The 14349-nt window shown below is 40.8% G+C and overlaps 1 protein-coding gene across 2 annotated transcripts; it reads right to left on the bottom strand.

The window, feature by feature from the left end:
* Positions 1-663: 663 nt before the first annotated feature.
* Positions 664-10474, bottom strand: LOC124265469 (patched domain-containing protein 3-like). 2 transcript variants are annotated; one of them, XM_046700266.1, is made up of 4 exons: positions 10223-10474; positions 3396-4408; positions 2778-2984; positions 664-2094 (listed from the first exon to the last, which is right to left on the bottom strand). In XM_046700266.1, exons 2-4 carry the CDS (start codon positions 4381-4383, stop codon positions 725-727), a joined length of 2565 nt encoding a protein of 854 aa, XP_046556222.1. In that variant the 5' UTR covers positions 4384-4408; positions 10223-10474; the 3' UTR covers positions 664-724. The 2 variants fall into 2 exon arrangements, with proteins under 2 accessions (XP_046556222.1, XP_046556223.1); XM_046700267.1 differs by lacking the exon at positions 10223-10474 and adding an exon at positions 9838-10046.
* Between the last annotated feature and the right edge of the window lie 3875 nt (positions 10475-14349).

Here is a 14349-nt window from a genome sequence, read left to right as displayed (position 1 = left end):
CATGTCTGATACAAGGGATGGACTTTGTAAAGTATGGGCGTCGGTCGTGTCCAGAAACCGTTGCGCTACTCTAGTTGGATGAGATATTGCATTGTCCAGCTGAACAAGATCATGTGTATGCGCTGCAAGAACGGACACACGATTGGATGAAGCATGAAGTCAAAGCTCTTTTGGGGACTCTTTTGCACATTATGATGCGAAAAATATGAAAGGATCTGTTTTCCAGAGTGAGCGGGCATCTTATATTTAACTACCTGAGGGAGGTTGACGTAACGATGTAATGTGAATAACGAATCGCTTGCATTTGGATTTGGTTTTCATGACACTTTCTGCTTTTAAATAAGAAAAGTGATGAATATATGTGTTTTTAAACTAAAACTCATTTACATTCTGTACTTGAAATGTTCATGAATGCAGACTTGTTCTCGTCACTATATGGCTGAAATAATGCCGATGTGACGTAAAGCCCAACTCAACTCTTTTGAGAATATATTCCAACTCAGTTTGAGAAAATATTCAGCAAACAGTTTAGGACTACAGTCTCCTGAAATAAAACAACACTCACATCCGTCATTCTGTGTAAAACAGTTTAGGACTACACTGCTCTGAACAATATTTCAGTCATAACAAATGCGGTGTCACACTTAAGTTCAGTGACCAGTACCGTATAAATCCTAGAAACATTAAAATGTAAAGTCTCAAGACGAATCGTCTTTACCGTCACTTATGTTAGTAGATGATCAACGGGAGGCGTTGGTGACTCTCCACCTCTTGATTTGACAACTGGCCCAAGGATGACCAGTACCACTGGGAAAAGGAAGACGGCATGCAACATACCGAACAGGATAACTGTAAACATGATCTTGAAGAACGAGTTGAAGATGTAGGACTTTGAGAACACCAGCACAAGAATACCCAGAAAAGATGACATTCCACCATTTAATATGGGACCAGCTGCGTGGACAATGGCAGATTCGACTTTCTCTCTCCTGTTTCTTCCCTTCCCAATCATATAGGCAGAACACACGTGCACACTGAAGTCTACCGAGAAGCCAACAGACATGAGGAGGTGGATCATTGTCACTGAACTGAGACTCAGTCCCCAGAAATGAAGGAACCCGAAGATGCCAACGAGGATAGAAACAATGTTAATGACCACAAGGAAAACCAGGAGAGGATGAGGAAGGAAGATGCAAGTCACGATAGTCATAACGACCAGTGCGATGCCCACAGTTTGTAATGTACTGGGTAGGATAGCAACATATTGCTCATAGAAGATATAGGATGGATAGAAGGTGTAGACAGAGAGAGGTGAGTTGTCTGCCAATGCCCTCATTCGAACCATCACATCAGCTTGGACATTGGAATCCTTGATATCAGTTGAGAACAAGTAACACCTTGATGCAATAATGCAATTGTTACTAGAGTCGAAGGCAACATCGTTCTCATACACTGTATTTGCTGTAAGGAATGTTTTTAGTCCCGACACAAAGGCTGCTGAACTGCTACTATCATAACTTGAATCGTTCCTGTATATGTTTAACCAACAGATGAGAGAGTCTGCATCAACACTACTGTCGGACTTTGCATTCTGTATCAGCAAGTCAATGTTATTCACAGTTTGTGTATTGGTATAGTCTGTAGTCGACCCAAAGACAAATGGGATCGGGAATGCGCGGGGGAAGTGCATATCATACGTTTCCCTGTATGAATAATAGTAAGAGGTTGAGGAAACAAGATTCTTCAGAATCAACCCTTGTTTGAAGTTCAGTGTTCCCCATATGGACACGCTAAGGTATACAATATATATGAGAATAACAACAATTTTCCCCCACATATTCAGCAACATTCGTGGCAGGTACTTCCGTGGCAGGGTCTCAAAGAATCGTTCGTCCTGCCCCCTCTTTGTTGGTGGTGACCCTCCACAGCAGAACACTTTACAGGTGGAGGCGCCATCGTTCCTGAATTCGTCTCTGGATTTGGTTTTGAGACAGGTCATGCAGTGTCTGTTGCTGTCAACACGACGGGCATGGAGGGCCAGGCAGGGGGAGAAGAGGAGGCACTGGTATAGGTAGCAGAAGATGACGCCCACACCTATGAAGGAGAAGAATATAGGCACAATGAATATAAACACCATACAAGTATTGGAACGAAATGTACCAATTGGTGCAATGCGGTTGCACGTTAAGGTCGAGATTTCATTTCTATAACAACGTGCATGCACGTGTATATATTGTTGCTTGTACCAGCTCGGATTTATGTTTCATAGGAATTCCATGCCGCTGCTGAACATGGAGAACCCACTCAGATATAGAACACTAAATCCGAGAAACAGGCATTGTAACAACAAGTGCCAAATTTAAACATTTGTAAGATTTGGCCAGAGGATCGAATAACCGGCAGTCTCATCTCCGCGAATGGTAATACAACTATTTGAAGTGCGCAACAGTGCAACAGGCCTGGCAAATCACAAGAAACAACCTTACAATCAACAGGTTCTGTGACCTGGTGAAACCCACATAATGAGAGCAACCCATAATCAACCCATGTTCAAAGGTATCTAGCACGCCTAAGAACTGGGTTCTACACTTTCACAAATCCTTGCATAAGACCTAATATAATAAAGGATTAAGAATTGTGGTGGTGAAAGCAACATATTGATTAACTGGCATAAAGGCAAGGAAAGAAGGAAATAGTCGGTACATTAGAATCCATGGTAATTGTCATCTTAAATGAGACCAGGTTGGTGAAAATGATTTGAGGAAAAATATACTCGCCTGTATAGACACAGAAGTTCCGAACGCTGAGGAATACGGAGGATATACCAGTCAAGAAGGCCAGGAGATTCGTGAGGGATGTGATGGTGATACCGATACCCGCTGAGGCAAACGTCTTCCCCATCCTGGAGGCTACAGTCTGGTCTCGTAGAGGGTAGGTCTCCGCCCAGCTGGACATCAACAGGAACATGTCGTCCACACCGATACCTGTGTGTTGTAGAGCGAATATGAACATTGGGAGTTTCTTTGTATCATCATATCTCAACGAATGCATGAGTTCAACCCAAAGTGTATATTTAGAGCTGTCTTTGTTCCAGTGTATCATTTTATAGTCAGAACGATTTTTATGTACATTTTCACTCGTGTGAAATGACAATTCATGTTGGAACTACTTTCAATATGACTCAATTAACCTACTCGAAAGCTATTCATGAAAAAATAATTCTGGTCTCTCAATGAGATATATGAGTTTTCTAGCGATGTAAAGATAGTGTCTCCATATCCAAGAACATTACATATCAATTTCTTCTTAAACTGACATCAAGGATTACTAAACGTCCCGGTTTGCATCAAGTACGATATCTTTGGAATGTAAGGTCTGGAAGGTCCAAAACATACCTATGACTAAGAAAGGTGTCACACCGACGATGTTGACGAATTTGACACCACAAAGGCTGACAAGTCCAAAGGAAGACAAAATACCAAATCCAGCAGCAAGAACGCCAGCCAAAGATGCCCACGCCCTCGATGACACCCCATCACCGCCGGCAACGACAGTGGCATACGTGATCATCAACGGGAACGTTATAGAGAAGAACACAATGTCTCCGTTTGTGTTTTTGTTCAGCTCTGTGTCCAATGAATGTGAGGCGGCGTAGTTTATCCTGGTAGATGTTGTGTCTAAAGCTGCTGCTCTCTTCAGGAACTCCTCTTCCCAGGCTCTTGCCTTTGCCTTGTTATCAGCTGAATCCATTCGTAAATTAAAGGTAATGCTCAGGTACTTTGCAGACACTAGTTGTCCGCCTGTGGAGTCAACCTGACCAAGAAATGCTGATAAGTCTATGTTATTCCATCTGGGGTAGGTGATTCCACCAGATAGATAGGCTTGGTATACAGCATCTGTCGTGAGGAACTCTCCTGACACATAGCAGCTACCTCCCTGCCGAGCACAGATATCGCTGTAAGTAAACACTACACTGTCAAAGGTTGCATTAATACTTTTGATATCACTGATAAGGGTTCGCATTTCCTCCACAGAAGCACTAGTGAACACATTCCCGCCTGTCGTGCTGCTTATTAAGAGTTGTCCGTTCATGTCTAGTGTCGTGAGCGCATATCCGCGGTAGTTGCTTCCCGTGGCATCGGGAAACGTGGCCTGGTACTGAACTCTGTCTTGTGATGCTCGGCTGTTAACGGGCGTGTACAGTGTCTCTGTGTCAGACTCGCTGGACAGTGTTAGCATACCACAGCTGAGACCAAGCGCCACAATGACAGACCCGATGATCAACAGCACGGGATATGTTCCGATGAAAATACCAATCTTCTTGAAAATTCTCTCGAAGAATCCAGACACCGCCAGAAAGCAGCCGTTTACAGAACAAGGCATGCTGGCAGTTATCTCTCTGTGGTATCTGAAACAAAGAACGACGAATCATTATTACTATTTGTAAAGTGAAGCATAATCTGTAAATGTTCTTGTCGAAATTGAATATGCGCCGTAATATGCAAGTGAATCTTCCTGGTGAATAGGTGAGGCTAGGTGAAATGGTGTTTAACGTCGTACTTAAGAATAATTCGCTCATATGACGACGTGCATGCGTGTGTATGTGTGGCTGCCCGAACTAGCCAAGACTTAAGCTGGTTTTATAGTACTAGCCCACTAAGATACCATGCCGCAGTTAAGCATGAATACCCCACTCATACACATTATACTGAATCTGGGCCGACCAGTCCTTGTTTTTCCCATTAATGCTGAGTGCCAGACAGGGAACCAATACCATATTTTAATGTCTTTTGGTATGACGCGGCCAGAGATCGAACCCGCGACCTTCCGCTCTCTAGGCGGACGCTCTAACCACTAGGGCTGGATGTTGCCCTGATTCTCATATCGCGATATATTGCAGTAATTTAAGAGATATTGCAATACATATTGTGATATATTGACTGGAATCTTTCTGTCCAAGTGCATGCATCATAAATTCATAATAGCTCTGTGTGAGACATCATCTTCTTAGTTGCTATTACACCATGCTTTCAGGCTACCCGCTAGCCTAGTTTATACCCCGGGGTATATTCTGAACTAGGCCATAGTATACCCCCCCCCAGCCCAGATTATACCCCTACAGAAAACAAGTGATTAAGGATACTACTATAATTTGATTGTACTTCTCACACAATTAAACACTGGTTACAACATTCAAATGGTCAGATACATTTTCCAGATACAAAGCATAATCAGTGTGAGTTTTCAAGCTGAAGCTGGCAGGGTACATCAGCCATTGCATTGACTGACCAACTGCACTGTAAATATAAATGTCACATTTTAACAGACTGGCTGTTGACATAACTTCTGCATCTGTTGCCAACACTCCATCTCGTGAAATTCCGGAATCTGTGATGTACTCATTGACATTTTGGTTCAGGAAATGTTTTAGTTCATCATTAACGTCATTGTTCATATGCTGAACCACTCGATCTCGGATAGTGCTGTGACTGTCTTCGGATCCTGTCAGGCTGTAACTGATGCAGCGGAAGTATCACCAGCACCTTCTCACACCGGTTATCTCCCATTAGTTAGACAGCCAGTTGTTAGACAGTGGAGTAGGGTATTAATTAAGACAACACCCACCTCCAAAATGGTACAGCCCTAATTAGATTAATGAGTAGAGTGTGCCCGTAGTTAATCTGTTCATGTTGTTGTTGAGTTTCTATTACAATGTAATGTGTTTGTAGCATGTGGTTTAATCTTTCTCATTTCACATTTGATTGGTTTAACACTTGTCAAAATGTTTTGTTTAATTTTTATAACTTATATGTTTTCTCTCTAAAAGTCAAACTAATACGTGTCACAACAAGAAGGTAGGTATAAAACAATTCCACAAACACCTTGATGATCTCCATAGTCCATCAAATCTCCCAAAACAATAATAGAATAATTCCACTTTTTACCATCTTAAAATTGTTATAAATATGTATATATGTTTTTTTAACTTTTCAAATCAGTTTTCTCTCAAATTTTCTATTTTTGGTTCCACCTCATTTCTTAATAAGTGTAATTCCCCGTCGCCGAAATACTTTAGTTAAAGCAGATAAAGCAGATAACTAACTACTAACCTGCATGATGTATCAGCATGGCTGGGTTACGCAAAGTCGAAAATATCACATCGCAGAGAGGCACTAAACAAATGCTTCATAAATTTTGTATTATGCAGTAATGTAAATAAAATGCACCTACAAATTCCTTTAAATGACACCAAGACCATTGCCCCGAGTCACACACTCATATTGAGTGAATTGTCAACATACTTTTTTAGGGATATAGTCTGGGCCGGAGGGGTATACTTTGGCCTGGTTCAGAATATACCCCCGGGGTATAAACTGGGCTAGCCCATAGTTTACCCCGGGGTATAATCTGGTGGGGGGTTATTCTGGGCTGCTACACCGGTATACAGTCAGCTCTCGTTAATCCGACAATCACGTTAATCCGACAAAAAATTGGGGAACAATTTAAAACAGTGATAATTACTCTCGTTAATCCAACATTCTCGCATTCCGACTCCGACACACCAATCTAGCAACTGATTATTGTAAATACATTGTAAAAACATTCGTTAATCCGACAATCAACACAGCCGGTGGGATAATCCGACCATACACAAACAATCACACGTGAGTGGTAATTAGCGTGTGCCTTACTGGCTACTTGACACTGACGTCGGTGAACATCACACTTATTAATTAGGAACACAGGATAATTAATTGAGACGATTTCATCAAGAAATAACAGTAGAGCGTGCTGTACAAAATGTTTACAACCGACATGCGTTTTCATCACAAGATGTACACCACCTGCTAAGCGACCCCTTGTAGAAGTTACGCCATTGATCAAGAAAGAAATCTCCTTTTGAAGAAACACAAGCCCCAGACAACACAACAAGAAGTCATCACTTTTGCTGAGCAGAAGTTTGAAGTGAAGATTGGACGATCAACCATATGTGACCTCCTGAAGCAGTTCTGCTTAGTGGTTGAGCGTCTCTACGACTGATTCCAATGCTTGAAGCTATCTGAGGCCAAAACATCGTTGAACACTTTGCAAACATTTTTGACACACCACTTAGACATGTTTGATGTTAATGACCATCAAAGACTTTTTCAAGTTATAAATTATATATGTTATGATACACGCCTGATTGTACATTAGACGTCAACATGTTATTATGGAATTAGTTGTATGGAAACTGTAACATATTCAACATCGGGCCATACACACTCCGGCACAGCGATGACTAACATAACGTCACTGCCACAGGCTAATTTGCATATCACGTGACCGGACTTTTCTCTTGTTTGTAAACAAACGCGCATATTCATAACAAGAAGAGACTGGACTCACGTCGCTCTCTTCATATTGTTTTACTTCGTTACATATATATTCTTTCACAACTGCGACAGTAAGGTCTATGACAGTACATATTTAGATATCAAACTGGCTGCATCGTTTCCTCTCCATCAGCTTCGATGACAGCACGTGGAGCCGTACAACCTATGTAAACAAAGAATCGCTACGCAAATCGAAATAGTGTTACATGTTTTTGGATATTTTCTCAGTGAAACTAAACCATTCTATTAAAGATGTTTAGTTAGATGTGGTAGACTCGTCAAAAATAAAAGAGTAAAAGACATCTGTACATTATATTGAATGGACATTGCAAGATGTGACGAATCGTCACATTTTTCTGGCCTGTAGCAGAGGTACTATGCTGGCTTGCCGCATGGAACTCTGGGTAGGAGAGTGCGGGTCTTATTATATAGGTAGCATTTTTCCTGTACCACGATTGGTCAAAAGACTGTCACATGATTGACTACAAAACATGATATTGACTTGAGTTTTCTGATAAATCACGATATTGACTTGGGTTACTAAAAATAGACAAGGAATCCCGTACGAAGGGGCTTCCCCCGCTTTTCAGCCAATCAGATCACTCGGATAGATGGCACATGAAATAGATATGAAACTGTTCGCTTACGTGATTATATATGTATGTTATGCCATCTATGAATGTTAATAAATGATAACAAGTATGTATTGTTAGTATTTTTTATTATATATACCGGTTTTCACCAAATGTATAATGTGTAGAAAATCGTATAGTATATTAATGTGCATATCAATACTCTACGAGGCATATTTGAAGGTAACCACAAGTCACTTCTCTGCCTGTTGGATGTTTGTTTGTTTGTTTGTTTGCTGTTTAACGCCGCATTCGGCAATGTTTCAGCTAAATGTTGGCGATCTGTAAATATTCGAGTCTGGACCAAACATTCGAGTGATCAACAGCATGAGCATCAATCTACGCAACAGGGATACGATGGCAAGTGTCCTCTCTGTTGAAACCTGCAATGTTCCAATCAAGACGAGTATATCGTTCTGCATGGAGACACCGACCGCTTGTCATTTCAAAGCAATTATGCTGTCATGGTAAGTGATGGACGTTGTCCCTGTGATTAGGGACCGGGGACCGGTCATTTAGTCTTAACGTGGTGGTGGTTGGGAGAAAGGGGGTGGGGTCTGTCCAGAGGGAAGCAAGGAAGTGTGACAGTCTCTTGGGGTGGGTCAAAATACATATTTTGGGAGGGTCAAGAGGAAACTGACATATATCCAATTTAATGTACCACCGGTGGGGCATTGTACGCTCACTTTTTTCGCGATAGATTTCTTACGAATATGGATTGGATCCTCCAAAAATACAATAGACATTAGGGAAAGGTGAATATAAGCAGTACACGAAAACCTGATCACCCATCCCTGTAATAAATGACCGGTGCCTCATTCTTCCCGATATACCCTGAACACGCAACTCGTATTTGTTTGTGAGAAGATTGTTATACGATTACAGCAAGCTACAGGAATCAATATCCGTCACTGTGATCATGGAAGGAATTATCCACTATATGATATGACATCCATGGTCACACGTGCGTGAAATTCATTTGCAGACAGAGATGGTATTATTGCTTCATTCAGTATAGGCACATTCTGACGTGGATGTGTAAGAGACGATACCTTAAAAAAGGGTAAAATATATTCTCTAGAAAATATATCGTTCTTCTTGTTAAGCTAATTACGCTATATATAACTGCCCATGTCACGTGTTGATAATACATAACAAGGAAAAGTCACGGACTTCCTCACAGGGGCTCGAATCACTAAAATATTTATTTCTTCACCGAGTTCGTTCAAATTTGACATGTATGTTAATCATAGCATATAAAAACAATATATGACTGCAATGGTTTAGATTTCTATTTTTTTATTTGTTTTGTTCAAACAGTGATTCGAACCACTGTGGGCTTGCTCAGTGAGTCTAATATACTGTGTTGAAGAAATTGAGACATTGAGTAAAACATCAGTTCACCTGTCGAGTTGAAGTACTACAATGGACTGCAGCTGGTCACTCTCTTCATTCTTAGGGACCGTTCATAATTTATGGCTCTGTGTGTGTGTGTGTGTGTGTGTGGTGATGATGATGATGATGATGATGATTTTTATGGAGAAGCATGTACAATGTGAATGACTCCCCCTAAAATTGATGTACAAAATAAGTGACCCCCTGCATGTCATGTACAAAATCAATTACCCCCCTCCCATAATTTCTAAGCATAATTTTTAACAATTGTTTATGTACAAAGTTGCTTACACTCCCCTACGTGTGTTCAAATTTGCTGCCCCCCTCCCGAGCTCACCAGAACAAAATGGGCGACCCCCTTTAAAATTACCATTCACACACACACACCACACACACACCCCAACCCCCGGCATAAATTATGAACGGTCCCTTACCATTCGTGTCGTCCAATTCAATCCAATCGATCTCCGCCTCTACAAACGTAACCTAGCACCAGCGTGTCTATCAAAGTGGGATTCTCAACTTCCATCATAAGTCCGCTCTGGACCACAGACCTCTGACTTCCTGTCTATAGCTATTCACCCCAGAGTAAAATGAAATCTCCAGAAAACCTATTGTTCTTCCTGCATTACTAACTACGCTATATATAGCCACCAATGTCACGTGGTGATACTACATAACCAGGAAAAGCCACTTACTTCCTCATTGAGTGGAATAACTACAAATACTGTGTTAAACAATTTGATACATAGAGCAAAACACTAGTCAACCTCTCAAGTTTAAGTAATATAGTAGACTTATCATTCTCTTCATTCTTACCATCCGTGTCCGCCAGTTCAGTCCAATCGATCTGCGCCTCTAGAAACGTAACCTTGCCCCAGCATGTCTGTCAAAGTGGGACGACAGAACTTCCATCATAGGTCCACTCTGGATGGTAGACCTCTGACGTCTTTTCTATTGTGACACTGTTCACCCAGTCCCTGCTTTGGATAGTATATCACAGTACTAGGTAACGTACCAGAAGGTTAGGCCGACACCGTCAGGTGGCTTGTGCGGGCGAGACGTAGTGTGTAGACACTGGTAAACAGTTCGATCCATAATGCTTTATTATGCGTTTAAGCCGTATATGTAGCTGGTAGCTGGTATATACACTATAGAACCAGATATTGCATATAATTCCAGCCCAGAGGGGGTTTAGCTCTGTTGTCTGCTGATATATTCTATATGACAATCAGCTTGCCAATTTCCCTGCATGTCTGCAATGTTATTTTACCTATGCAACTCATCAGCTTTGTCTGTCCTCCATGACAAAATACTTTGTCCTTTAGCCTGTCGATGATAAATAACCATCATTAACAATTATGTACTTTCAAATCAAGGGATTTAACAGCACAAATCACTACATGGAAATATCCCTAAAACGGCATGAAGTCACCCAGCATAGCACAAAAGGATTATATAGTTGATATGGAAAATGTCGTAACAACCTGACATATGCTCATATCAACTGAAACATGTGTAAACTTGTGAATGCAGCATGTAAATAATTTCCGAATTAGTTTAGCCCGCATTAATTTCTTTTATAATGAATACGCCACAGGATTTGGATGTTAGCGTGTAACACTTAATATATTCATATAAAACTCCGTCTGTTTGTCTGTGTGTGTGAGAGAAAGAGAGAGAGAGAGAGGGGGGGGGGGGGGCGGAGAGGGAGAGAGAGAGAGCTTTGTACACAAGAAACTTTGCCCCCAAAAGGCTCTTCAGGTGTAATGAAAACTGAGCGTAGTCATATGGGATACGCTCAACAGCGGTTTCTGACAATAGCCAACGGAAACGGTTCAATGCCTGCAATTCAAAAGTACGTATACTTTTGCACTGGCAAGAAGCTAAGAGGTTGTACTATTGTTTTACATTGGACGCAAGACAACTAAGATTAGAAGAATTTAAGGCCTATTTTCAACTACAAGGATATCCATGTGGATTAGATGAAGATGATGTATATAAAGGAATGACATTATCACGAGAACACATGTAAACAAAAGGAACGAATACAGAGACGGACGTTCTTCCATTATAAGAGACCCGTGAAGGTCCGGGTTAGAATGAGCCTTCAGCAACCCATGCTTGTCGTAAGAGGCGACTAACGGGATGGGGTGGTCAGGCTCGATGACTTGGTTGACACATGTCATCGGTTCCCAATTGCGCAGATCGATGCTCATGCTGTTGATCACTGGATTGTCTGGTCCAGACTCGATTATTTACCGACCGCCGCCATATAGCTGAAATATTGCTGAGTGCGGCGTAAAACTAAACTCACTCACTCAATTATAAGAGCCAATCTTCCAGTTTTGCCCAAAAGAAATACTATGAATAAATGTTTACCTAAGAGTAAACTTTTACGCAACACAAAGCTAAATTCTTAAAGTGTTTGTCCATCTGGATACAGCTAATGTTAGTGAAACAAACTTGTCACATCCCTCGGTGTAGAACTTGCTCAGTTATAACTGAAAACAGCAAATTTACATTTTGCGAAGACACACTATTTGCTGTAAAAAAATCAGGAACTGCCGTAGCAAATATATGTTTTAACATGTGCGAGATGTGGTGAGCATTGCATTGGTGAAACTGGCATTCAACTAAAGAACTGAGTCACTGTACACAGACAGCAAATTCGAGATCTAAATGTACGAAGTATAAACGTAAGCAAATACATTGATGAGTGCGGGAATGACCAGTACACTGTATTTCCGTTTTATTACTTGTTTAACAATGACAAGCATTTCTGAATGAAAAGGAACAAATGTTCATTAGGCTTTTGAAACTAAAGCCTCATTTAAAAGTAAAATTTTCAAACTTTCCCTATGTAGCTCAATGTATGTTTGAGCACTGAGCCATAATTTGTTGTACAGAGAGATGATTCCTGACAATAATTCGTACTTTCACTCATTAGTGTTTGTTTTGTTTTGTTTAATATTGTTTAACTCAACAATTTTCCAACTTTATGACGGCGGTCTGTAAATATTCCAGTCTGGGTCAGACAATTCGAAAATAACACGTTATCTGCCACTAGCGACTGGTCACATGTTCAGGGAAATATTCCCGGGGTATAAGTGTTAATATCCTCCAATTTTATTCATATAGTAATGAAATACCGAGATAAGGTCATCAGGTAAAGTATGCCACGATGAAGACCTGGTGCCAGTTGTACTGTCAGCTGAGTATTCCATAGAATAGCCACCGTCAAGACAAGTCAACAACTTCAGCACTACTGGGCACCGAAACGTCCTTGCAAGTTTGATGTCTGGCAATAACATCTAGATATGGATCTATTTGAATGTGGACATCCACATCAGGCATGACTCACTACGGCAGAAGCGGATTTCGACCAACTAGAACACTAGTCAAGATCGATTTTCCCAAGCATGTCAGATCCAGATAACACATAATTATAACTTATCTTGTTATCCGTTCATTAAATCTATGTGCATGATGCCTTGTGTCTTTTCTTGGTTGTATTTCGAGACATGACTCTTTGCTTTGAAAATAAGCGCTTCGCATTGCTCTTCATATTCATGCGTCAATCTGAGCCTTTGTTATTAAGTTTATTTTTAAACTGATATGTAAAACTATTTATGAAAATATGAATAATAGTTGAAGAAACCTAAGGTGTTATGCATATGAAACACAAATTACCACTCTTGCTGTACACAATGGCAATACTGTGAACTGTGTAATACTGGTGTATTAAGTTCGGCTTCGTTCTCTCGTACCACAGGCTTCACTGTACCACAAATAATGATAACATTATGACCATGTATTTCACCTGAAAAAGGATTAAGGATAAACTCCGAAACGCTGTGTTCCTCATAATAAAGAAGTTGACATCCATAAAAATTCTCTTCCTTATGCAACGTTTAATACTCCCGCCTGCCCGACCGTCCGGAACGGTCTATTTTCATCTCGGACGGTCAAAATTTCAAAAGTAGCCTGCCCCGTGGTCTGGTAGAATTTTTTCTGATCTTGATTGTGAGGCAGAAAATGCAACACATTTCTAGTTTGTAAACCAGCCATGTATGTTAGCCATAACGTTACAATACATGCAGTAAAGATTTCATAAACTTGATGTTATTTTGGGGTTTTTTATTGTTGAAAACCGGACAGGCAAGTTTGTATCCGGACTTGTAATTTTTTAAAGTTACCAGTCCGGCTGTCTGGCTTGGATTTTTGGGAATTTTAAACACTGCCTTAAGTGTATCCCTTCTAAATGCCATTCAAAGACCTAATATTTATATGTATGTGTTTGTGTGTGCTTGTGTGTGTGTGTGTGTGTGTGAGAGAGAGAGAGAGATTTGAGGAAAAACAGTAAATATCCTCTATGACAACGTTTGTCATCTATTGTCATCTTTACGTGATATGTAAGAATAATTTCCAGTTTGAACTTCAAAACATGCAAGAGTTGTCCTGAGAAAACCCCCCACTCCAAAACATTTCGGGGCACACGAAACACATTTGGAAAATCCACCATCCCGCATGTCCACTGAATGACCGTGAGGTAATTTTCAGCATGTTCATGTATCAATACCTTGCTAATGATACATCTGACATCTAGTCTCCTAGCACTAAGACAGCACCTAGTCCTGTTGTCCCCTGCGACAATGCTTCAAGAGGCGTTATTGATCCTTAGGAGTAATAAAGTCTGAAATCAGTCGAGAGATAATTTGTGACATGACAACGTGGCTTGGTGTCTACAACAATAACAATTTCTCAATTATTATCTTCACACCACACTGGTCGTTAGCTCTGATGAGACTGCCTGTGAAACTACATAGTATGCATCCTGGTTTCCGGGCCACTCATTAGGTTATGTAGAGCTCTATATAAACTAATGAGAGGCCCGGGAACAAGGATGCATATTATGAACATACTATAGGCAGTTGTAGACAATG

The sequence above is a fragment of the Haliotis rubra genome, unplaced genomic scaffold, assembly GCF_003918875.1.
Source record: "Haliotis rubra isolate DU_JTF1 unplaced genomic scaffold, ASM391887v1 Scf98, whole genome shotgun sequence".
Classification (NCBI taxonomy): domain Eukaryota; kingdom Metazoa; phylum Mollusca; class Gastropoda; order Lepetellida; family Haliotidae; genus Haliotis; species Haliotis rubra.
Note: the sequence above shows the minus strand (reverse complement) of the source record. Positions and strands in the feature narration are given on the sequence as shown.

Coding starts and splice junctions, on each gene's coding strand:
- LOC124265469 (XM_046700266.1), bottom strand. CDS start 4,383: ATGCCTTGTTCTGTAAACGGCTGCTTTCTGGCGGTGTCTGGATTCTTC. Junction 2,985..3,395: donor GACACCTTTCTTAGTCATAG/GTATGTTTTGGA, acceptor TACAACACACAG/GTATCGGTGTGGACGACATG. Junction 2,095..2,777: donor GAACTTCTGTGTCTATACAG/GCGAGTATATTT, acceptor TCTCCTTCATAG/GTGTGGGCGTCATCTTCTGC.